Below are 25,139 nucleotides of genomic sequence, written 5' to 3' on the forward strand. Positions count from 1 at the left end.
GCTCAGTGGAACCAGATAAATGGTGTTTCTTAGAAAAGTGTGTTAGATCCTGTTTCCTAGAGGATTTGAATTATTACAGAAAAATCTCATATAAAATGGGATTTAAAAATTGCTGGAATTTGCAATTAATGTTAGTCTGCAATCGTATTTCTGTTGATACGGAAGGAAAAAAAAAGGTCTTGTCATAAAATGGGGATCTCTTTGTAGTTAAAATCTGCTTGAATTTAGTAGTTTTATAAATCTACAAGCCCTGTTGAGTGTAGTATTGCTATATATGTAGGATTTAAATTACATGGATTGATCTCCAGAAAGCTGTGATTTACTTGCCACATTGCTCTCTAAGAAATACATGAAAAGAATTCAATAGAATCTTATTCAAATCAAATGCTGATTAGTAATCATAAATGAGGTCTTTTGCTGTGAGCAAAATATTGTATGGGAAAGCTCCAGAGTCTTTCTGGAAAGAGGTGGTGCTCTGCTATTCAAGAAAAGACAACCTCATTACACAGAAGGTGATTTTTCATCTCTTCCCTGTGGTGGATGTTAGCAGCTCAATGAAAGATGAATTTTCAAAATGAACTTGTAACAAGTGGATGACAGAGCTTTACAAGCTATGACGTGGCTGACTTTGCCCTCTTCTTTGCTCAACAGTGACATCTAGAGAGCTAAGTCTGGGGCTCTTCATGAACTAGAAAAGTGAAAAATGCAGTGCAGCACATTGAACTTTATCATATAACTCAAGTGGGTCTATATATATATATTGCACTAAAGGGTAGTTGTTGCCTAACCATTTTTCCCAGAGGAAGCAGCCAAGAAAATGTCACTGCAAGGAACAGGAAAAAATCCACACTTGCATCATTGTTTGTGGGGAGGAACAAGTTGGGTGTTATGAATGTATGATAAACTAAATGGAGTATAATAGTGGCTTTATCAGGAAAAAGTGCTCGAGTGAAAACCACAATGCAATATGTTCATACTCAGTTATTTTACTGCTAGTAAGAGTGCCTCTATTTATGACAAATTTTCTCCCTTTCAAAGTCCCTCTGAACTTTGATTTCAGAGTGCCAGTCTGAAAAATACAGGTTTTTGCTTAATTATATTGTATAAAGTGTCATCTGTGGTAATGGATTGCCTCAATGTATTCTTTTTTTTTTAAGAGAAATTAGGGGTGATTTCTTAACAGTATGGAACCTTCCTTAGTGGTAATGAAAAGTCTAGCTTTTTCTTTTTTTTACTACAGATTTTTGAACGGCTTTGCTGGTCTTGAGATGCATGCTATAAATCTACAGTTCTGTCCCTCACTTGGTTTATATTAATTTCATATTTTGTTGTGGTTCTTTATTGCTTTTGCTTTAAATATGCACCTAAACAGTGCATGTTGAATAAGAATTGAAATCTGTAATTTGAACTTATTCCTGTCTGTCCCTCTGCTGCTAGTGCACGTTTTTTGGCCTGCTGGGTTCTCTGTCAGTTTTGTGGCTTCTGGAAAAAGGATAGTGGCAACAGCTGGAAAATGGCATCAAGAAACAACTGTCCTTGTGTAAAAGTGTAGAAGCATTGCAGGTGGAAGGATCATGCTGTCTGAACTGTCTCTTGCTCCTGTTCATACTGTATGAATGTCCTCTGAATAAGCTATCACTACAGATAGTCTAGAAATATGAGAAGTTGACATGCAAAAAAAAGGAGTAACCTTTGGCTTCTTTTTTTTTTTTGGAGGTTGGCTTGGTACCAAGACTACCCCTAAATGTGATACTAAGGGCTTCTGAAATAAATGCATGGATAACTGGAACTATCTCACCTTTTCTTACTTCTGACCTTGGTTGGAAAAAGAGCAGGTGGTTCTGTGAGTTTCAGGCAAGTCAGTCCCTCTGGTTACTTGGAGTAGCTGTCTCTTGCTGGTGAGAGGAAATAGAAGTATGAGTTTATCTTTTAATGGTTGTGGTTTTCCAGAAAACAAAGCTTCCATAGTTTATTCTTTTTTACTCTATTTGACAAAGACTTTTAAATCATGTTTGTGCATGAAGTTAGTTTCTGTAATGTCTGAGTTTTATGCCTCTTAATCTTTTTTTACTCTACCAGAATGATTTTTAAGACAGTGATTAGATAAGTTATTGGGACATGTAGAAGTAGAAAGCAAAAGAAAAGAGCTGTCTGTATTTTGAAGAAGAAATGGAAACAATCTGAAAGGCTGAAGGCAGCTGCAGGGTGGGATCTAGGAGAGCTCATAAGGGATTTAAAAACAAAATTAGTAAAAGATAATCTGTGTAAGTAAAAGAGGCTTCAGGGAAAGGTCTTAGAAGCATTAATAAAGAAATCACAGGGAGACTTTATGTCCATTCAGCTATAAGCTATTCATTACCAAGTTCCTTGTTCTGGCAAAAGCATTTGGGCAACTCAAGTCCCTTGAGCTTGTTTTGAGTGGATGTTCTTGTACGCTTGGGAGCACTGGTTAGCTGGCACTGAGGATATCCCTTTCAGGCAGCTGGAAATCCTTTCTGAAAGTGCTGCCGGCATCAGGGTGTAAGAAGTGAATCCTGCTGCTGCCTTGCTTATTTTTGCCAGTGAAAATTCTGCCTTCTGCTCAGGGCGAGACATGGGTGGCTCTTCCCTGTCCCCTGTTTAGCTGAGCAAAGGTGTGTTCCTTGGCAATTTCAACTGCAGTGTTAACAGGGGCCTCTTGACATCTAATGTCATTGAAATCCTTTTATGAATGCGTGCTTGCAAACCATGCAGTGAGCCCTGGGACCCCACTATGATGTGCTTGAGGGTTATGAAGCTGTTGTTTTAATATCTTTGTATGAACCCTTTCTTCACCTTGTTGTGGAGATGGACTCAAAAGTGGCTCTCCCTTAAGTCAGAAGAGGTAGGTGGGTGAGATTTCTGCATTTGCAGAAGAATTTCCATATGGACCTGATCCCTTATACATACTATTTCTCTTGACAAGGTGTTGCTGTGACCTTGTGTAGGATTTGTTCCCAAAGAAACTGAGGTGTCATCTGAGTTATTGAAACAAGTGTCTGTCACATTCCTGATGCTGCTTTTTCATATGAGTGGAGAGAGAAGAATCTGCGTAGTAAACAGATCTAGGATTTTGTTATGTTGCTAGAGCTTGAAGTGACAGGTCTGAAAACCCATATATTCAGCTGTAGCCAAGTATTCCTAAAATGGAGTGTTCAGGAACTTGGGAATGAGTAATTGGATAAGTTTAGCTGTGTTAACATGAGCATTGTGATGCTTCATCCTATCCCTCTTCGTGCAACGCTTTTTAAGGCATTTTTAACAAGAACATAAACACTGTTATCCAGCTGCTACAGGAATAGTCCAGTGTCACAAACTTAGGGGATGGTGACGTTATCAAATGCTGGTTTGCATTTAATGTCTTGGACTGGGTCATGTTCAGAAGAACAATTTCCATGTGACTGAGATACCTCGTTCTCAATATTCCATCTCCATGATGCTTCACAATGGTGTGTAACACCAATGTCTTATTGTGTGGAGCCTCCTCTCATTTAATCTAATGAGATCCAGTTTCTGTCTCACTAGGAACCTGATTGCTGCTTTACCCTTTGTCCTGGCAGTGGAGCCTATACAGGAAGGCACAGGCTGCCTTTGTCCCTGTCTCTGTGCAGGTATAATAAACGTGTGTGCGCATCCACTGCACGTGGCTAACAGACTCTGAGCACTGCATCTTTAAATATAAATAATCAAAGCCGTTTGATTATTTATATTTAGCCATCACTAGCAACAATTCTTTATGCTGCATCTGTATAATTTATTTACAAAGTCCAAGTTCTGTTTGCCTGCTTAAAGTGCTCACTTTTGTGTAGCCATTTAAAATAGGTGCAATGGAATTGCATATTGTGTCTTGATTCCTGAATTTTCCTGTCTTTTTGCAGAAGCCAACATCTGTATACTTTTCTCTGGCCTCCTAAAATGCAAGCAAATGGGAACATGTGGGAATCACTGAAATATTTTAAGATTTAATGGAAATGTAGGACTTAAGAAATGTCTCAGTTAATATCAGGAGCTAAAAACTTTTTACTGTCAAATGGGTATGATTTTCTCTTACGTTCCTGGTGATATGATAGAATTAATAGGGCTTTTTTTATGAATATGTGCCCTTGTGTGAGAAAACTTAACTCTGCACTGAAATGCTTGTATGTGTTGCAGTTCTGAAACAATCACAGGTAGTTTTGTTAGCCTGCCCACAGTCATTCAGGATGAGCATCATGACCTGAGCACCTGTGCAAAGAATGGGGATTTATGTGAGGACAGTAAGATTCTGCAGAAGTAGATATGCCCAGTACGTATGTTTTCCAGAAGATATGTTACCACAGAAAAATGTTTTGGAAAGTATGTCAGCCAAACTGCTTCAGATGTGGTGTTTTACTGCTCAAAGCTGTCTTGATGAAGTCGTTGCTTCTGTCTTCTGAACTCTGGGGAGAATATACATGTACTTATCTCCCAAGAATAGAAGCTTGTTCTCATGTAACACTGAAGATTTTAAAGCTCCAAACAAATGAGAAATCTTTGTCCTAAAGTTCAACTGTGCAGTCATGCAACAAAACCACCTGGCTCATCCACTGGGGTTAAGTGGGTAGCACCCTTTTTATAATTGAAACTTTGTGTGTTTAGTTGTACATCTGACTGCATTGCTTTTGTAGCCTTTGGGTCTGAAATTTGGCATTCCAAGGGTATGGGAGAAGGTAGGCTAACTTGTGGAGAGCTCATCCTGCATTTCAGTGTCCTGAAACAGGGTGGTAGAATTAATTCCCTTGCTATCTATTGCATGGCAGATATACTGGAATGTATAGGAAGGTAAGAAGTGTAGACACTTTTCTTCCTCAAGAGGAGTTCATGCTGGTTGCTCTGCTGCATCTGTAAGGTCCTGTAAGAGATGGCTGAATGGCTGTGTGAAAGTTAACTAAGGCGAAGAGATGTGCCTCTGCTTGCAGTAGGACTGCTTTCTCTGCTGGTCTTTTTGCACAACGATTGTAGCTTCTTGAGTCTCTACCCTCAAAAAGCACTCTTTCTAACCTCTTCTTGAGCCTCACTATTAATTTTCAGGTTATGTGATGTGCATATAAGCTTGGGGGGTGGGGTGGGGGGTGGGATGGGGGGGGTGTAAGAAAGGGAGTGTATGAGATAGGTAGTTTCCTACAGTAAATAAAACCAAGAAATCAAGCCACCCTTTTCTGATCACAAAAAAACATCTTGGACACCTAGGCTGATAGGTTGCTTTCCTTTATTCTTTTTGCCATCTCCTGAAGCTTTTTGTTGCAGGTGAGGAATATGTCAATGGAAAACTTTCTCCTTAGAAGATGTGGTCAAGAAAGAGATTCCTTCTTTATTCTCCAGTAATTTTCTATAATAATAATTGTAAAGAAGAGATCTTTGATATCACATACATGTAAGAGAAGAAATAACTGTTGTGCTTTTGGCAGGAAAGGAAAGTAATTTAAAATGAAAAATTGGTTCATTTGAGGGTCTTCATTTGTTGCCCTGAGCATAGATGAGACAAGGAAGAGGAAAAACTGTCATATGTTTCTAGGTACATTGACTCTTAATTGGTGGCATATTGGGCTCCTTTGGATGCCTGGGTTTGAAAGGATTAGCTAGTACAACCATTACACCTAAACTACTCAGGGGTAGTAATGTATGTATACCTATAATGTGTGTAGTTGTAAGTGGCTTTGCCTTAATTTGGCTAGCTTGTTAAGCAGTAGATTTTGTGAGTAGCTGTCCTACAGCTAAAAGAGGATGTGGTTTTGGGGGGTGAAGAAAGATTTGCCAGTGTTTGTACAAAATGGTTTTATATCAATGAAATGAAAACCATACATGTACAAGCACACACAGTCTTGAGGAGGGCACTAGAGGACAACAGCATTGTCTGGAAAAACCTACTACCAGCTAATTAGGCTGCTTTTGAAGCTTCTAACCTCAATGCCTTGAATACACCTTTCCTGCTGCTTAGTTTCTTAAAATCATTAATGATGCATTTTTTGGACAACTAAGACATTTGCTCCATGGTACATAATATTGTGGGATTGTTCTGCCCCATGGAGAAAAAAGTTGGTCCTCCCACCGCCCCAAAGTCTTCTGCTCCTACCATGCTGTGTTGGCAGGGAGCCACATCCGGAGTAATCAGAAACTATTCTGCCTCTGGAGATGGACTGGCCCCCAGTGAGGGAAGCAGAAATGCAGTTGGCACTGTATGATGTAAAAAGATCTGGCAAGTTGACAGTTGGTATGGTTCTTTTTTCCTGAGGTGTTGAAGCCTCCAGTTATTCTTAATAGTTCTTTCCACAGTTCTGAGGTTGTCAGAATGCAAATAGGATCGCCTGCTAACAAGTAACGCACATTTTAAAAATGAAAATGGCTTCTTTCTCACTGCAGGTTTGAGTATGTGTGATATTTATACTTCCTTGGGACAAGAGAGAAGAATTTTTGTTGGTACCATGCTACCAGATTCTTGTCATGGGAAGAAGATTTAATCCGTGTTCCCTTGAACATTGCAGACTCCCAAACTCTAAGTACCAGGCTCAGCATCTTCTGGATGTTAAACTAAATGGGAAATTTAATTCCTTAAGGTGCCAGATAATATTTACTTACTAGACTGTGCTGGGCTCCATCAGGCCAGAAACAAAAATAGGTCAAGTCCTCATTCTGGTGTACCTGGCTCCATGTCTGGTTGGTTTGTTCATTAAACATAATGGAACAATAAGCGACCTTTCTGTGTTTTCACAGCCTGTTTCCTTGCAGCTGCCAAGGAATCTGAGCAGTGTCTTTGTAAACCAGAGCTGATGAATACCTGTATCTTTTCAAAGCCACAGATTTCCTGGGCAACTTCTAAGAGTTTTGAATACCCCTGTGGCTGGTGTGTCCCAGCCATGATTTTTGAAGTGGAAATGTTTCTATACGTTTGCAGTATTGCAACACCAAATACCTATGTTTGCTGCTTGTGAATGACCAGCAAAATTCTTGCTTACGTAGTTTCACAATCTGTTCCTTATGTTGATTCCTGCTTTTGGCTGTCTATTCAGAATAAAAGGTGGCAGATTGCATTTTTTGGCATTGTGGCCGATCAGATTTTGCAAAAACAAAAAGTTCATGCCATGTTCAGAAATATGTCAGACCTGTTCCTGCTTGTGAAATGCCTTATAACCAGCCTGCCAGAAAATGTTCATTCTCTGCTTCCGTGTTTTCTACCCCTTCATTCCTGGCTAGGTTTTCATGTTGGAAACACTTCTGATAGGTGCGGTCCTGTTAGTGACTTCTAGTACCTGAGGAGATCCCTGTGGCTTGCCAGGTAGAAGACAATGGTGATGAAAAGTACTAAAGTTGAGAGCCAAGAAGTGAAGTGAGTCGTAGTACTGAGATGATTTTAGTAGCATTTCACATAAGGTACTGACCACTGTGTAATAACCAGCTATGTCTGAGTTTCAGGTGTTGAAATGCAGTAGTCCCCAGACTGGAAATGCAGACAGGGGTTATCTGTTATGTTTTCAACGAAGGGGAGAAGACCAGCTCAGGTGGCTGGATAAAGGGTTCCCTCCAGCACAATGTGCTTTCTGGGTGTCCAGGACTGTTGTTAGGGGAGGACAGGTATAGCTGCATGTCTTTTCCGTGAGCTGATTACCTCAGAAAGGGTCATGCTGTTGGTTCATCTAGTGACATGAGTGCTTCTTCGGTCATGCAGCAGTAACGCCTGCAGGCTAAGGGGGAGCCAGCTCTGCTCTGAACACAGCAGACGTTCACCAGCCTAAAGATCTTGACGGCTGAGGGAGGTGGCACGATGATCTCCTGGCCACACTTAGAAGGCTGCTGCAAGTGTGATGTTGTAGCTGCTGTGGGGAAGTTCCTTGTTGTACTTGGAAATCCTTCCTACCACTCCTCTGCCTCTCACATCAATCTGGGATTCATGTGAAGATGAAGCCTTGGGAGGATGGTGGCAATACAGCTTGTGCATGGGAAAATGGATGATGCTTCAGGGTGTCTGGAGGAAAGTTAAAAATACACATTGCTGCTATTAATTTATGTTTCCCTAACTCTTGAATGACCAAATTCAGCAGTGAAGAGCTCTGTTACCTTCTGTGTATAGTCCTGGCTTTTCAGGTAATGCATGTGACAGAAAAATTCTAACTCACAGCGTGGGCTTAAATTTGTTCTAAGTAAACCCAGAAAGCTTGGAAGCTGGGAGGAGGTGAAGCTTCATTTTAACCTACACTGGCAGCACTAATTAAGCTGATGTACAAGATGGTGACCTCAAGAGATATTTACAAGGATGTTGTAAAACTGTTGATCATGTTAGATGTATCTACCAAGACTTTAAATAGGTTTTCCTTAATGAGCCTCTTGTTTCCAACAAAGGCTTAAACTTCAAGTGTTACTACTGGAAAATGAATACATTAGAATTTCTTTCACTGGTGTCAAAAGCTTATTTTTTATTAATGCATTGAATCCTACTGGAATGTGTTCAAGGATACTTGGCTTAAAGTTGGTTTCCCCTTGCTGCAAGTTTTCATTACTAAATAAATAAGAGCATTTAGCATAGCTGTAGGCCAGGATAATTCTTCACAGTGCATTGCAAAAACGTGGTTTAAATTTTGGCTTTGGGTCTGGTAGGGGGTTTGAATAAAATGATACCTCATTTCCTGACAAAACTTTGTGTATTCTGAAGACCAAGTGAGTCATCTGTAACTCTGCCTTGCCTTGGTGACAGTGATCCTGGCAGTTAGGTAGGGGAGTAATGGCAAAAGAGAATTTAATGCAGTCATCTATTAGCTGTATGTTTACTTTACACAGTGGATTTGTTTACTGTTTAAAAACAAAGAACCACCAGTAATCCACTAGGCTAGATGGTAGCCAAACATTGGCTGAGAATGTTCCATGAAGGCTTAAAATAGCTTTTAATTATTTCCCTCTCAGCTAAAAAAAAATGACGCTGGCTAGAAATGGATAACATGACTTTGTGACTTAAAATAAATGTCTTATTCTAAGGTAATTCATTTGCAATGCATTTAGAGTAAATGAAAACATGTACTGGAGATGCATAACGGGCACAGAAACCAGCAAAGATCTGATTCTGTTCCCATTGATGTCTGGCACAAAATCCTATTTACTTCAGTGGGTACAGTATTTTTAAAGATTTACAGCCTTATCCCAAATGTTGCCATGGATTTACCAGCCACATGCGTTTGATGGAGCAAGGGGTCTATGGAGACACTTAAAAACATGACTGGAAAAAAAATTGTGTTGTTGGCAAGCTTGCAGAAAAAGACTGAGATTAATGCTGAAGTTAATATAAGGGACATAAATAACAAACATGTCCCCTTACCAGCCCTGCAGTGGGTGAGATCATACACTCATAGTGACTGGGGAAGCTGTAGACTGACCAAGCAGCAACATCAGATGAAAGAAAGAAAGGGGGTGGGGGTTTGTCTCAGGGAAGAACAGAGGAGGCAAAACTTTTATGTTGGTGTGTTTGGGGTGGTTTTTTTGTGTGGTTTTATTTTGGGGGGGGCTTTAAATTATAATTTTTATTTATTTTTAAATATAATTTCCCAAATGCAGTGTCTACTTCCCCAACTCTGATGGTTTCAGACCTACTTTTTTTACGTCCCATGATCCATCTGAAGAATCATAGGTTCATTTTTCTGAGTCTTCATCCTTGCATGGCTGTGCTTTGGCTGTTATGCAAGTGCAAGATGAGGAGGAATGCTTTTCCTTCTGACCTACTGGGTAAGGGAAAAAGCTCTCCTTCCTGTGTGTGATTTTGGGCAGTTTGTAGGACTGATGCACCAGGCCTTGGCAAAAGTGTTACAGTAAGCTTACCCCAAGGGCACCCTGTTGGTGCTCTACAGATCTTTTGCAAGCAGAAGCTGCAGAAATAAGAGTGAATCTGCAGATTTTCTTGGCTGGAAGTCCTCAGCTTGTATCTCTGCTGTGGACCAGTAGCTCTTGTGTAGGGGAGGACATGGAGCAATATGCCAAGGAGGGGAAGAGCCTCACCACAGCTGAGGCTCTGAAAGCTAAGAAATGTTAAGCCAGTTTGCAAAGAGTAGACTGTAACATGGTAGGGATGACAACAGAGAAGTGATTCTCCTAGGAAAGTCTTCTGTGTAGGGCTGTAGAGTCTGGCTGGAGCGAAGGGAACCATCCTGATGGTACCTGCAGCACAGGGGCTCCAGGAGAGCCCAGTAGTGTAATAGGGAAGCAGCCAGGGGTTACAGGGTTTTAGTAACAGAAGAGGCTAGGTCTTGGATAGAGGTGGTGGGAATTTGAAAGAGAAACACTTGGCATAGTCTGTTAGGCTAGGGACAGATGGTTGGTGTTCAGGGACTTGCAGGAGGTATGTAAGGAGGTGTATCCAAGCTGCCACAGGAAAAAACGTTGGAGTAGACTAAAACGTTAGAGCTACTGGTGTGCAGAAGCAGTTGCTTAGCTTCATACAATGGGGTAGATTAACTTACGTCTCTGTGTTAGATCACTGTTTTCAACCCTGATTTGAATGAGCAAGCAGGAAATCTGATTTGAGTTACCAAGTTTTACATCTATACTTTAGTTACCTTTCTGAAAGCCTTAGTGTAGTCTGTGCCACCACAGCTACCCTTTGCTAACATAGGGAATATATTTAAACAAGCAGGCAGTTTACCATTTGCTCTGGTTAATGTATTTTTTCCATTTTCTGTTAAAAAATGGTGAGTGGGTTTTTTCTTATTTTTGATTAATTTTTAACTTCTGATGTTCATCAGGCTACATTTGGGTAGAAATCAGAATGCAATTAATGAACAAAACCAGCATTTAAAATTGTTTTTATTAGTTAAATGTGCTGGATATAGATGAAAAATGCTTATCAAGCCTGGTTTGTGTCTAAAGCGTACTGACTTCTGTAGAAACAAAGCAAGTATTATCGGCTGTTTATGAACTGAATTAATTGTTTCTTGTTACTGTGGTTTTCAGGAATCTCTTTCTTGGAACTAAGAAATCTTGGTTTCTGAATTTTGGATTCTGGAGGGTTGTTTTCTTTTTTTATTTAATTCTAAGAAATAAGCTCTCTATCTGAGTCAACATCCCGGTGTTGTCGAACTGTGTGTCCCAGCTACATGAGACACAACTTCTCTCCCCAGAGGAAGTCTTCCTGCCCCATGGCCTGGAAGCATGTGTAGCTTGCTTTATCTTGTTTGGATCCTCTCAGTGTTAGGGCAGAAGGAGGTGGTCTGTGTATCACAGACCTCTGAGACACTTACTTGTGAATTGTGGTGGATGTATGGACCATCCATCTTGAAGATCCTTGGTTACTTATTCAAAAGATTAAGGTTTTTGCATGTATCTGTCAGTTCCCAGGACTGGGTCGGTTTTGAGTAGACTATTTTCTCATGTGGGGGGAAAATAAAGTGAATAGGAAAGAGGACAAAATTGCACAGAATTCTCCATATACGGGAGACCTTACTGTTGTCAAAATTAGTGATTAATTCCATGACTTAATGAACTTTACAACTCCAGCTCTTCAACATTTAGGCTGAAAAGTATTTAAGTTTGTAACTATACCATAAAGGCCTTTAAAATTATGAGGCAAAAAAGAGGAATTGCAGGATGCTTTCTGTCATTACAGGCGGGTATCCTCCAAGAGATATACATATATAGATATAAATTTTCGTTTTTAAATTTTAAGTATATGTTTAAGCAAACTTGGCCTTGTTAAGGGACTGAACGTTGAAGCTCAAATTTCACACAGTGGGAAATCGGCTTCCTAAATTTAGTACATCTAACATATGTTTAAGATCTAGGAATCTATTTCTGATATAATTCATGCTCAAAGTTCCTGGAAAGCTCTATGACTTATGTGGCATGGCATGGGGAAGATTAAATTATAGCTGATTTTCTTCCATCCTAAGATCCCCAGAAGCATCTGAAAGATTGATGGGTGGTGTAGTCATTGCATTATGTTTTGATGTGTTTCTTTTGGAGGATAGTCTTCCAGTAAATACAAAAGGATTTCAAAATTATTGTGGGTAAGAAGGTGGACAGATAATAAATTGAACTTGGTGTTGTTATACTCTCTTAAAAGCCTTAGCTAGACTTGATTTCTGCCAGAAGGAAAAAGAAAGAGCTGCTGTGTTTGATGTTCATGCTTTAAAACAAGTCCAACAGGGTGGGTTTTTTGGGTGGTTAAAAATCACTGTGGGTAAGGAAATGGAAGTAATTTCTCTAAATCCTGCATGACGTTATACTGGAGATGGGTTTGGTTGTACATATGTGCCACTGTCTGAGAAGCGACAATGTAGACACAGCTCTGTATCAACAAATTCTCCACTGCTCCCTAATAAGCACAGATTACTACTGCGCCAGAAGTTTAACATTGAAGATCCTCTCCCCAAAATAATAATGAAGTCCTTTAGGAAAAAAAGAAGTTGGAATGCATCACCAAGTCAAAACTGTGAGGAGGGATGGGGGGAGAGGGCTACAGTGAGCTGACTGTACTTTTGGAAAGACACATGTACATCTTCTGTCTACCATTGCTGCCCATGTTTCATATTTAAGGGTGAGGCAGCAGAAAGGAATTTCAGTGGTGAATTGTATCTAGCCAAGAAAGTGGCTTCAAATCAAGCTCTGGTAAGAGGAGAGGAAAACTGCTGCAGGCAGATGGGCAACAGAGAGAAGGCAGGGACTATTTGCAAAAAAAGTAATGAAGTTTGATTTGCTCCTATGGCAGAGAAATGTCTGGAGGTGGGTTCAGGTAGAAGCTGTGTAAATTCATGAAAATCGAGTCAAGTGATATATTTTGTTTGTATCCGTGCTATATGACTTATCTGGGGAGTTTGTGTGTGCTAGCTCAAATCTTAACTGGGTGGCTGGAGCTGCCCTTGGGAAGGAAGACTTTGGCAGTGGCTTTTTGCAGGAGCTGGAGTGTTGGTGGAGGTAGGGGTCAAGGAGACGAATGAGCAAGGGGTGGCTAAGCTGTCTTAGTATGGGTCCTTGCAACACATCCAGAAAGAAGCCCAAATGCCTCATGAATTTGTATCTGTTTAGAAACACTTCTCAGAAGTGGTGAGATCAACCAGGTACCTAGAATAGTGTTTCCACATTACTGGAAATCTTGCTGGATTCACAATGAACATGTAAAAGGGCTTACTATGAGTGTGCTCAAAGGATGTTTGTAATAATAGGAGGAGAAATTGAGTAATCTTCTGGAAAGTGGTTTAACACACACTGAAATGACTGGTATCTTTCATTAGAAACACGTTTCAGGGCGTAGTTTTGAGATCGTTTTAAACTGATCTGTAGGCAGATTGAAAGGTGCTCCTGTGCCCTGACCTAACTATTGTTGCTTCCTCCCTCCTTCCAAGACTGCCACTTGTGTGGCTCTCTAGTTATTCAGGTCAGGGACCCACTGTGTACCTTAAGAATCAGCTGGATCTGCAATACTGCTGCCCACAAAGCACACAGGGGGGCAGTGGGGAGGTGGGTGTGGAGGGCTGCATCCTGTATCCAGGGAAAACGTGGGCTTAAACCAGCTTAAACTGACTGTGAATCCTGATGCCTTGTATGTGTGAAAACACAGGGTAAATTGTGTAACTGCTGAAAGCACCTAAAGCAACCATCAGAATGTGTTTCTATTCTCAATATCCTATTTTGGGGTTTCTTCACCTGGTACATGGAGCTGTGCCTGGAATTTGTTTCCCCTGAGGTAACAGTTGACTTGTGTTTACCAAAAATAAAGTGGTAAAACTTGGAAACAAGCATTTTGTTCTGATTTGTTTACAGTTAATGCATCAGGACTTTGCTTCACCTCAAAAGAAGTTACTGAAATTAAAAATAAGTGGAGAGAGCTCCTTTTAGGATTGCTTTCTGCTGTGTTGCATATAGCGTATCTTTTCCTGAAAATATCACTGAAAAAGCTGCTTCAGTGAGCTTCTGTATGTGGGTCTGTATCCCTACCAAAATACACAAGCAAGCAAAGCTCAATGAGCATGGCTGGTCCCACGTGCTCCGCTCGGTGATGCTCAGGCTGGTCTGCATGGTGGGCACTGAGAAAATGAGGAATGAGGATGGCTGTGTTGTCTTCAAATACCTCTTTGAAAATACGTAAGAGGGCTACATGGAGGAAGAAATATTTGAAATGGGGGGGAGTCCTAGTTCAAAGAAGGGCTCGAGCAAAATGCATTTGAGAAGTAACCCTTACATGAGTGAGTAGATTGATGGTACAGTGGCATAGTTGGGTACTCAGCAGTGATCTGTTAGCCCAGGATGAGCTCTTCTGGTAGAATAGTTATGGCTTATTGTGGCATATGTAACCCTGAGGTTTGATCATCACTATGTAGCACGTAGAGAGGATCTCAAGTGTTACGTTGAGCTCTCCAGCTGGGGCCTCTGCTTGAAAGCAATAGGAAGCTTCAGTGGTGCCTGATACACAGTGGGTACAATGTTAAGGTCCTCTTGCTTTTGAGAATGCCTTATCTGGTGTTCAATTTACTAGCCTGCTTGAGGCCTGCTGCCAAGGCTCCAACTGTTGCATAATGTTACACAGGAGGAATAGCTGGCAGTTTTCAAGCTCTGGCTATCATTCCAGATCACTCCCACACAAAGGAAATTGTAGCGTAGATGTAACTCTGAGGGTTTTTGTGCTGCTCTCAGCACAATCCAAAATTAAACAAATAACTAGGAAAACTAGAAAGAGTTTTCCTGCTCAGGCTGTAGCCCTTCTGCTTTATAGCAGCCTCATCGGCAGAGTCTTGCATGGGGAACAGCATCCAGTGACGGGTAAGAATGAGAAGCTCGCAAAGAAGCAGCACCGCAGTAGTTTTTTTAAAGATCTAAGTGTTAAAATTGCAAGTGTTTCATAAAAGATGAAAGAATCCTCTTTTGGCTTAAACTGTTCTTTCATGTTCTGTAGATTTTGTGATTCCCAGAAAAGCCATACCTTTAATAATCAGACATCACAGGGCATTATAAGATTTCCCCCTTGTTTCCATGCATGCCTGTTCAGTACCCGTTTTCCTGTCAGCCTGAATTGTAATGTTCAAAAACATTCACTGCATATTTCCTTCTTCCCCACAGCAACAGCCCGAGTCTGAGACTGTTCATCTGTTCATCCCAGCCTTGGCAGTTGGAGCTATTATTGGCAAGCAGGGACAGCACATCAAACAACTTTCTCGTTTTGCAGGCGCATCCATTAAGGTATTATTACACTGACTAACTTTCTGTCTTATTCTACGTGAGACTCTCAGCAAGTTTGCACAAGCAGTATTTTCGTGAATGTCCTCCCCCACTCCATGCTTAGAATGTGATATGATAAATGGTACATGTGTTTATAAATCATCTTTTAATCTTCTTTGAGACAAGATAATTAGAAGCATGTTTTCAAACGTCTCCTGAGGTGTGAAATATAAGCTGCAAAGAAAACTACTTTGGTGGTCTCGATTTCTTAGAAACAGACTTATGTCTTAATGATGCACTGCTTAAAGGCTTTCTTCTTGCTTTCAGTAAAGTGAAAATTGGAGAGGCAAATTTCCCTTCTAAAAACAGCAGCACAGGTGAAATCTCCTACTGCTGTGGCTGCTCTTGCTCTCTTTCAGATGGATTGGTCTGGGCTGTGAAGCCCAGATTGCTCCATGTTGAAGTGTGTATATTCTAATTGCTCATGAACTCCAAGCTCATGGGGTCAGTCAGTTCTTTAGCATCATGTTTACCTCAGCACCCTGATGCTTTACCATCCAGCTGTTAGTGTGTTGACTGCCCCAGTGTAGCTAAGAACAAGAAGGTTTGCAGAGGTTGACCTAACAGAAGCTTAGGTTTGAATTTTAGCAAATTTGGTGAAATCCTCCTTGGCTGTGTATAGGAGTTGGTACCCATTGCAATTGTAGGAAGGCCTTGGATTTCTGCTACTAATGTCATTGTAACTACAACTATCTTCTCTAGATGCTTGAGATTTTTCTTGTAAATAGCCGGTTCTGCTGTTCTATGATGTAAAGATAATATTTTGGCCTAAATTAAAAAAGAAAAAGTTAATCTGTTTCCTGTGCAGGGAAACGTCAAACATTTTCTTCTCAGTTCTCTTTCTGCTCAGATGTGGCCTGTTTAGTGAGTGCTATGGGAGGGATCTGCCAAAGGTCAAGGGTAGAGGGTTGGAAGCTGTCTACGCTGAGTTGAGTGTGGTGAAGCCAGTGGGGCTAGGCTTGGCTTGGAAGGTGTTCATCTAAGTGTGCAGAGCAAAGTAATTGGGGAACCCTCATGAATGAGCCTTGTGTGTGGTTTGCAGAATGCCAATCCATTAACTGTCCAGTCAACCAACTGGCGTGTTGCCCAGTTCCATCCTTTGTTGAACAGTACATTACATAGTAGTTATACTACCCAGATGGTTTACATTAGTAGAGCACTAATAATCATATTTTATGGGAAAAAATGGAATAGAAGAACGAGGGGTTGATTTTTTCTTTATCAAACCTGTCTTGCATGGAGGTGCAATGTACTATGTGTATTTCCGCTTCCTCTCTCCTTTCCCATAGTTTGCATCTATAGATTAAGTGACATATGGAAGGTACTGCTAGGTGGAGAGAGAAATGTGAAACAACCTGGACCTCCAAGAACCTGTCCAAACTAGTTCTTTAGTTGGTCTTTGGAAGATGGTTTAGTGGAAAGGGAGTTTCCCATGCTTCTTATGCACCTGGCTAACAGTGGCCTCGGGCAGCTTCTACTGGCTGGCTCCCTTCTACCCACTGCATTTAACATATCTGTATTAATTGAAATTCACTTAAGTTTGCTAAACCCCTGGTTGTCTTTTGTTCCTTCAGTAGGAATTAAGTAAAGAAGTTTTTGGTGGAAATAGGATTAAATGTCAACAGAATTTATACAGATGCAGGGTGTGCTTGCTATAAATTGGGAAGTTGCATGCGTGCATGCTTAGCAATGAAAATAAAAATGCACCTTCATCTGTAATCTGACAGAACAATATGGAGCAACGTGCTTTATTGTGTGTGAAAGTGTTAAAGATGACAGTTAGTGGTAACTTATTAAAAACTTCTCAACTTCCCTCATGTTGACCACCTGCCCTTTATCATAACTTTAACAAATTAATAATAAACTGTGATCAGCAAGGAATACATGCTTTTAGCTAAGAGTTGGAGGGAGTGCTGCCTGAGTAACTTTTAACTTGCCAAACTGTAGTAATCGTACTTTGTGGAGGAAGTCTTTGTGCATGACACTGAATTTTTGAGTTGTGCTCTGGGTTGTTGCAGATGAAAACATTTTGCATCCTAATGTGCTCATCCTGAGCATTGTATACCTGACGAAACTCATTAGCCACAAAGTAAGACTAGATAAAATGCAGATGCACAGGGGTTCTGGTTAAGTCTGCAGTGCCCAGCCCATCATTTCAGAGGTGCATGTGGCTACTGATGAGCTCAGGTTGTGTCCCTTTGCTGGGGGGGGGAGCTGGTTGCTTGGTAATGTAGGCTTGGTGTGGGGCTCCAGCAGACTGAACTGTTCAGCAAAGGAGACCAGCCAGAGATATCTGGGCTGCCTGCTGCCTACCCTGTACTGCAGCGCTGGGACCTGTTGGGAACCATTGGGATCTCCTTGGTTATATATTACTCTCAGATTAGCCCTTCCTGTCTCCAAAGGAGTTGGGAATGAGTGTTTTGGGTGTATGAAGTTGTCAGCTTGTGGCTTTGACATATGGAAGACTGCTTTTTTTTCTGGTTAGGAATGTAAAACTGTTTCTCTCAGAAGTTAAAAATGCACCACTTGGATGCTATTTGTATGTATATAACTTCTCCTTCCAAGAGCAGACAGACAAAATTAACACTGAAGTCTCTTATGCTGACCCTTCAGACGTTGAAATGTTAGTCAGTAAGTGTTTCTTTCATAGCCCTCAGCTATGTTTTACTCCAACTTCTGAGAACAGGACATTCTAAGATAAAAGTTAAGCGAGGAAGATCCCAGAACATTTTAACACATCTACGATGTAACTAAGGCTTGATGGAAAAATACTTGTCCTAAAATTTCAATAAAGGTACTGGTGTTCACTAGAAAAATATGAGGTGACTGAGAGGCAAACTGCAGTGTCCTTGTTACGTGAATGGCAGTTGTCAGGCTGAGATGTGTTCAGTCAGCTGCCTCCAAATGTGTCTTGAAATTTTGCCCCTCTAAAACAGTTGTGGTTCAAAGAATAAATGGGATTTAGTCTGTGCGTGCCCTTACCACAAAGTCTTGTCATATAAATGTACTGCTGTAAAATGAACGTGTATTTTTAGGTATAGCCAACTGGAATGCAGAAGTTGTATGAAAAATAAATATGCAAAACAGATAAGTAGTATGTAATGTCTTCTGCAACTGAGGGCTCAATATGAATAACTACATAAACTTTTGTTAGCAAAATTCTTTAGTGAAAATGATGCATGGTGACTGGTAATTTGTCTGAAATAAGCTACAGCTGTTAAATATGAATAACATCCCTATGCCAACAGCTAAGATGAAACCTTGTAGTGTTTAATATATTGTTCATTTAACAGCAGCTATTTAATACTAGGTGCAACAATGGAAATGTCAGTTGTGATAAACAAAAGATTCATCCCGAATGTCAGAGGCTAGCTTGACTTATTTAATGCCACTGAAGTCCAAGAACAGCATCCATAGATATTACTTTAGTGGTGACATGAACTGCTGAAGATCCTACAGGCGTCTCTGTCTCAGCTCTGGTGGAGCTTAATTTTCATATGGGTCACACAAGTATCTGTACATAGAAACCCCTTAGAAACTGCTAACTTATTGTCCAGGACAGAGGGACCTGAATCAGTTTTGGATCTGATTAGTTACAACAGTAACATGATCTTCTTTTTTCAAGGGTATGGATGCAAACTTTTGCTAACGAGCAAAACTCGTTAGACTATTAAAGTTAGTGGGTAGGGATGGAAGTCACAGTCCACTAACAGCATTCGTCTTTTTGAAGGTTACATATATACTACCACTCATAGTCACATGAAAATGGCTTGTGAGATTTTGCCGTATGTGGATGAGTAGCTATGCTTTTAATTTTCAGAAGTAAATTTGCTTATGGTTTAGCTGATTTCTCTGTATTTCATTATAGCTAATTAATGCACTTTAAAGAGAACAAACCTGTTATGACTGAAGTATAAAGCTACTGCTGTAACGAATACTTTTTCACTTTTGAACAGAATGTGAGACTGAAACAGGGAGGAGGTGGCTTTAAACTATTCCTTCAAAAGACAACTACCAAAAGCTATGCTTATCTATTCCAGATTGCCCCTGCTGAAGGACCAGATGCCAAGCTGAGAATGGTTATCATCACTGGACCTCCAGAAGCTCAGTTCAAGGTATAACACATAAAAACTTGTCATTCTGTAGTGGCCTTTGGACTGTAAGGAATACTGAAAACAAACCACTTGGTTCCAAGTACCAGTCTATTAAGAATTTTATAAACACTTGATTTTTGCTTCCCTTTTGCTGAAAGGTATCTTGTATGAATGAGTAATGCAGTACTATCAGAGGCCACATTCTGGTCACCTGAAAACTGGTGCAAGTTTCATGTAGGTTAGAATCAAGCCTAGCATGAAAATATGGCCATACTACATTCGTGGTTTTCCCTTTTACTTACAAGCACAATAGTTCAGTCTTTCTAGTCTGTCTTAATACATACAGTTCAGTGTATTTAATTGAAATAACAAAGCCGACAAGATGAGAGACTGAGTCTTACCAGGTTACTGTTGCATGCCAAATGGAAAATGCTTTTTGGGTAGCTCTACAGATAAATACAAGATTTCTAATTGTATTTCCACTACAACTACAAGGAGATACTCAATCTGATTATCCCATTTGTGTTCAAATTGAGTTCTGGAGTGGCCTTTTCCCTTAAGTGCCAAGGGATAAATCTAGTTATCCCAAAAGGAGTTGACCATTTTAGGAATGATGCAGACAGCTCAGTGAAGCAGTGCAGCAGTGGCTTCATCACAGATAAGTCTCAGAGCAGGTAGAAAGTTACCTGAGAGTTCATGTGCTAGCATCATTCTCTTGCCTGTTCTTGGTTTTGTCTTTATGTTTTTGCTTCAGGACATCTTGCAAGAAGGAGGTGCACAAACTTCAGGTATATCTATAATTAGTTTCACTAATGCCTTTAGGAGTTTTGGAGCTGTACCAGGGCAGGCATTTTGCAGTGGTAATAGTGAACTAGATGCACATAGGATTAATGCTCAGTTACCATATACATTTGAGAAGCTACTGAAGGCAAAGCATAATTTAGAAGTTCTGCCCCCTTGAGGTTTTCTGTGTGCATGTGGGCTTTGGCCACATGGTATGTTCCACATATGGGGTGCTCTTGTGACCTAGGAGCAGCACAAGGTCAGATTCTGGCTACCTTTTCTTTCCATCAGGTACCACTGCATTTACTCTCGAGGAATAATAGAACAAAATAGATTATAAATCTATAAATATATATATTAATCTATTATAAATATATATAAATATATATTTAGATAAATACATATATTTCTAAATATATATATAAACCTATATAGATTTATGATAGAGTATTAGCCCTTATCCTGACTGTTAACACAGGCAAAGGCTTGACCTCAGGTGTCTTTCCTAAAATAGACTTGACGCCCACAGAGTTATTTTGCCAGCTTTTCTCCTCAACCTAGATCATGCAAGGAGGAAAACCTCTGTTTTCTGCAGCCCATATATTGGTTAAAACCACATCAGTCATTCACTTCTCTACACTTGGGCTTCTCCCTGCAAGGAGGAATCAATGTACTAGGACAGCTGATGTTCCTGGATATTCTGGTGTTGTTAAGAAGGGTTATCCCTTGGGGCTCTCTTCAGCTCCAGTCCTTGTAGTCTTTTACTACTCTTTGAGCAATGTCCTCCTGACTTAGATGGACAGAAGCGGATTCAGCCCTTTCTTTTATCACCACTGTTAATGTGAAGCATGCTTTACAGTCAGAGCAAAGCTTCATTAATGCTTAAACTCTGCTTAAGAAGGGTCTTCTCTGCCTTTGAGAGTAAGGTATTGCTTGGTAGGCACCAAGAATCTGGGTGCATAACACCTTGAAGAGGGAATAGCTGCTGCCCAGATAAGTAACTTGGAGAGGTGGCGTCATCCCAGAGCCTGTGAGTTTGGCATCCTTTCCCTACTACATTGTATTCTGCTGGCTGATTCATGTCTGTGGTAGCTGCAGTGGCTGCACCCCTTTCTTTCTCAGCTGCAGTAGCCTGAGGATGTTGTGGTATGCAGTGCTATTACTAGCAGGGCAACGGGAAGAGAGTATGCCACTATTTACAGCCTCTGTTGCAGTGCTCCCTACAGTTTAGGTGTACCCGTGACACCAGTATTCAGAGATTACCGTGTTGCCTTGGACCTTAGACATGTGCAAGCAAAGTGGAATCTAGTCTAGTCGGTGTACTTCAGCCACTATTTTACTATGAAGGAGCTGCAGCCCAGTTAGATTATTTTCTTTCCTTAAAGACTCCTTCAAGAGCCAAAAGATTTGGGATGATGGAAGTATATTTATGACTTTAAAAAAGTCAACATCCCACCTTGTTCTATGATTCAGTAGTAATGCATGTTTCCTACAGTACCTCTCTTACTGAACCCTCCAGCCTGTGCAGATTGTCAAGGTGTTACACACACAGAAAGTGTTGCTATTGAAATGAAAGAGCTATGCTGGTTACTGTCTGTCTCTAACAAATTTGGAAGTAGTTTCAAAATCTCCAGCTCAAGATGATGGCTGGGAGCAGTATTCTATCTGCTCTTTGCAAACCTTTCTGAAGTGTTTTCCTGGAGAAGGAATTTCTGATTCTAGGGCTGATGATGGTGCCAGAATGTGTTAGTTCTACTGAGTTCTCATATGGCTTTTCTGTGTAGTTACTTTCAGCTCCAAGGTCACAAAATGCCTTTCATCTTACCCATTCTAGAGTAGTATGAATTTTTGGCTTTTAGGAGATGAGCTAGAAATAAGTCAAAATAAGCTGCCACTATGTAAAATAATTATCGCATCATACAATCTTCTTGGACTTTACATATTCCATTACAGTAGTGGCCTGTAAAATGGTTGTATTTAGCATGTATGCAGTGACAGGCTGGTGAGCATGATTTAAAGAAGGTGACAAAGAATCTGAACTGGAAAGGCTTTGTGGTCCTACACTTACAGTCTTTTCAGAGCTCCTCTCTTCTGTACCTCAGTAGAAATCTTCTTTTGATCCCTCTAGAAGATGCAGGGTAGAAGATTGGTTACCATTTATCACATTCATCAGATTATTCACAGATCAGTGACAGGAAATAAGGATTTAAATGCGTTTAAAAATCAGCAACGTTCATCAGCTTAGTCTCAGTGGACATTCTTCTTGCTACCTGGCACCTGTGTGTTCCCCAGAAAAGAACCATGTGCTGCTCGGAGTAATACTGATCCCATGGTGCTGTTTAGATCTCGTTTGATTTTTCACTTTAGAAAACTGGGCAAGCTCAGATTTGTTTTTACACAATGTGTTGTAATGGGTTGTCGAAGTGAGCTGTTTGCTCTAACTGGAGGCTTTATCCCATGACTTGTTGGGGGGGGGGGGGCGTTTCTCTTTTTTTTTTTCCAGTTTAACATCTTTAAAAGAACTGTTTTCTGAGGCAATTAATTGCATTCTGTGCTTCTGGGTGTAATAAGAAATGCTTCAGTCAGGCAGTTTTTCTCTCCGCCACTCTTTACCGAAGCGCAATGATTTCTCTTAAAAGCTGTGTTTCTTCTGAAAAGCAGAATAATAATGATTGCTGTGAAACTGCTCCATGATTCCTGGTTTGTCATTCAGCCTTTAAGGCTGGGCAGTGGTGCTTCCTAGTTTGGTACAAAGACTTCTTTTAAAGAAATAGTTATAGCATTTTTTTATTTTTTTTTTTTTAGGGAAAACACTCTGTCAGGGCTATGTATTGAGAATTCTCCTTTCTGTGGGCTTTCTTGCAGTTAACTGGATTTCAGTAAACGCATTCTCTAACTGAAAGCACTTTTGCAGGCTCAAGGGAGAATCTATGGAAAACTTAAAGAAGAAAATTTCTTTGGACCTAAAGAAGAAGTGAAACTTGAGGCTCATATAAAAGTGCCATCCTATGCTGCTGGTAGAGTTATTGGTAAAGGAGGCAAAACAGTAAGTAGCTGAAATAATACTTGTAGTGTTATGTTTCTTATTTCGGTGTATCTGTATGTATAAGGCTTAAACATTCAACTAACTAATACCTAATCCTAAATTAAAGCAGGGACTATTTTCTTTGCTGTACTTATTAAGCTTTCCTTTCTTCTACTGAGGAGTCAAGAGAAGCCAATCTCTAGCCAATACTCTTAACAAAAATCAATAGCCAGAGTCAGATCTGCAGGGCTTTACTGATATAAATGTAGTTCTGCTGTTTAGAGTGAATGTTACCACTCAAGACCTGCTTCTGTGAACCTTAATTTATGCCAGATTTAGCCAAAAGATTTCACTAATCTCATTTAATAAAGATCAAATCCACTGTGCCTGAAGATGGCATTTCTGGTCACAACTGAATGAAAGCATAATTTCTAAATAATTGGTAGGAAATCAAGACATATTCAGACCTCAGTGTTATAAAAACCTCTATTTTTGCGTCAGCTTAATTGATGGCATTTCTTAGGCTTAGTTTATTGCTTAAAATAACATCAATCCTGAAAAGGTGCCGGTACTCCAGTATTCTCATATGGTTGTGAGTTAGGAGCTGGCTGATATTTGCAAAGAAATGGTTCAGTCTTGGGTCTCCATCCTTGAGTACAATGGGATCTTGAAGTTAAGTGTCAGGAGGCAACATGGCCTCTTTCATTGCCTGCAGTGGTGAAAGGGCTTAAGGGCAAACATCTCTGAAAAGCTGTTCATCTGAACCATTTTTATTGAATAATGCTATGTGTTTCTCAAATAAAATGTGCGTAAACAGGACAAAGACTTTAATTCTCCTTAGCACTATGGAAGCTGATAGGTTACTGAAAATAATCTGGATACTTCTCAGTGATCTGTTTGGAGTTCTCCATCTTGTGGAGGTTTTTCAAGGAAAAATATATAAATACTTTGCCTTTTTTTTCTTCCCTACATTACACACTGGATGAGTTTTCTGACCTTAAACTTGTAAGCTTAACTGTAAACACTGTGGCATCTATTTGCTTTTTTTAAGTCGTATATTTAACACCTTCTGTGTGTTGTATTTAGTCTTTAAAACACTTCCACAAACCTAGAGAACTGGGTGCTAATTTATGTTAGAGACACAAGAAGGCTCATCTTGCAAAGCACACACACACACTGCTGCACAAAGATGGTTTCTGTTAGTGGGCTTCTTTTTTTAAACCATAATTTAGAGGATGTTGTCTCTGGTCAGCAGTATCTCTGAGGTTTGGTGGTTATGGGATATGCTTGTTTACAATTTTCTACTATCTATTTATAGGTAAATGAGCTTCAAAACTTGACAAGTGCAGAAGTTGTAGTCCCTCGTGACCAGACACCTGATGAAAATGATCAGGTGGTTGTGAAAATAACTGGTCACTTCTATGCATGCCAGGTAGGAGGAAATGGAATGAACTTGTGTTGCCTTGATGTTTTCATGATCTTTCTTTCCTATCTATGTTCAGAGCCAAGGGACAGAAGACTCTTATGATACAGAAGGCACTGCTTGCCAGGCTGCTGTAGTTGTCTTGCTGCAATAAACTTCCCACGTGCCTGTGAGAGTTTTATCGCAATATTGCACTGTTACATATGTAAAACAATCTTCTTAAATTCTCCTATTGATATATATAGACTCTGGCACTGCTAAAACTTTTAAAGCAAAAGAAAAGCCAGGTTGTGGTGGGACTGAAATTTGGATGGGAGATAAAAGGCATCTCATAATACCTGGCAAGGACTGCATCTGTACGTGCAATTTGTCCACATGGCCCAATCTGTTGATTTAGTATCATTAAGAAAAGGATCATAAGATTTCTTCCCTCTCTTAACTCTTAGTTTAGACTGATTCCTTTTGATACTTTGCTACAGGTGACTTGTAGTTCAGGAAGAAGGTGGGGGGCTGGTACTCCTTAGTCTGACCTTCTGGATTCCCTGGTGTATAAAACAGTTGTCCACTCTCTGTTAAAACAGTGGGTGTTTTTATA

At 40.2% G+C, this 25,139-nt stretch overlaps 1 protein-coding gene across 1 annotated transcript in view; it reads left to right on the forward strand.

Moving 5' to 3' along the window:
• IGF2BP3 (insulin like growth factor 2 mRNA binding protein 3) overlaps positions 1 to 25,139 on the forward strand; it is a 115,382-nt gene that overhangs the window by 87,214 nt on the left and 3,029 nt on the right. The window contains exons 12-15 of the mRNA XM_057420438.1: positions 15,061 to 15,180; positions 19,260 to 19,334; positions 23,011 to 23,142; positions 24,440 to 24,553. Coding sequence (XP_057276421.1) covers positions 15,061 to 15,180; positions 19,260 to 19,334; positions 23,011 to 23,142; positions 24,440 to 24,553 — 441 coding nt within the window. The remainder of the gene's footprint in view (positions 1 to 15,060; positions 15,181 to 19,259; positions 19,335 to 23,010; positions 23,143 to 24,439; positions 24,554 to 25,139) is intronic.

This window comes from Pezoporus wallicus, unplaced genomic scaffold (genome assembly GCF_028554395.1).
Source record: "Pezoporus wallicus isolate ANWC-B61680 ecotype Strahan unplaced genomic scaffold, APGP_CSIRO_Pwel_v1 contig_5441, whole genome shotgun sequence".
In the NCBI taxonomy this organism is placed as follows: domain Eukaryota; kingdom Metazoa; phylum Chordata; class Aves; order Psittaciformes; family Psittacidae; genus Pezoporus; species Pezoporus wallicus.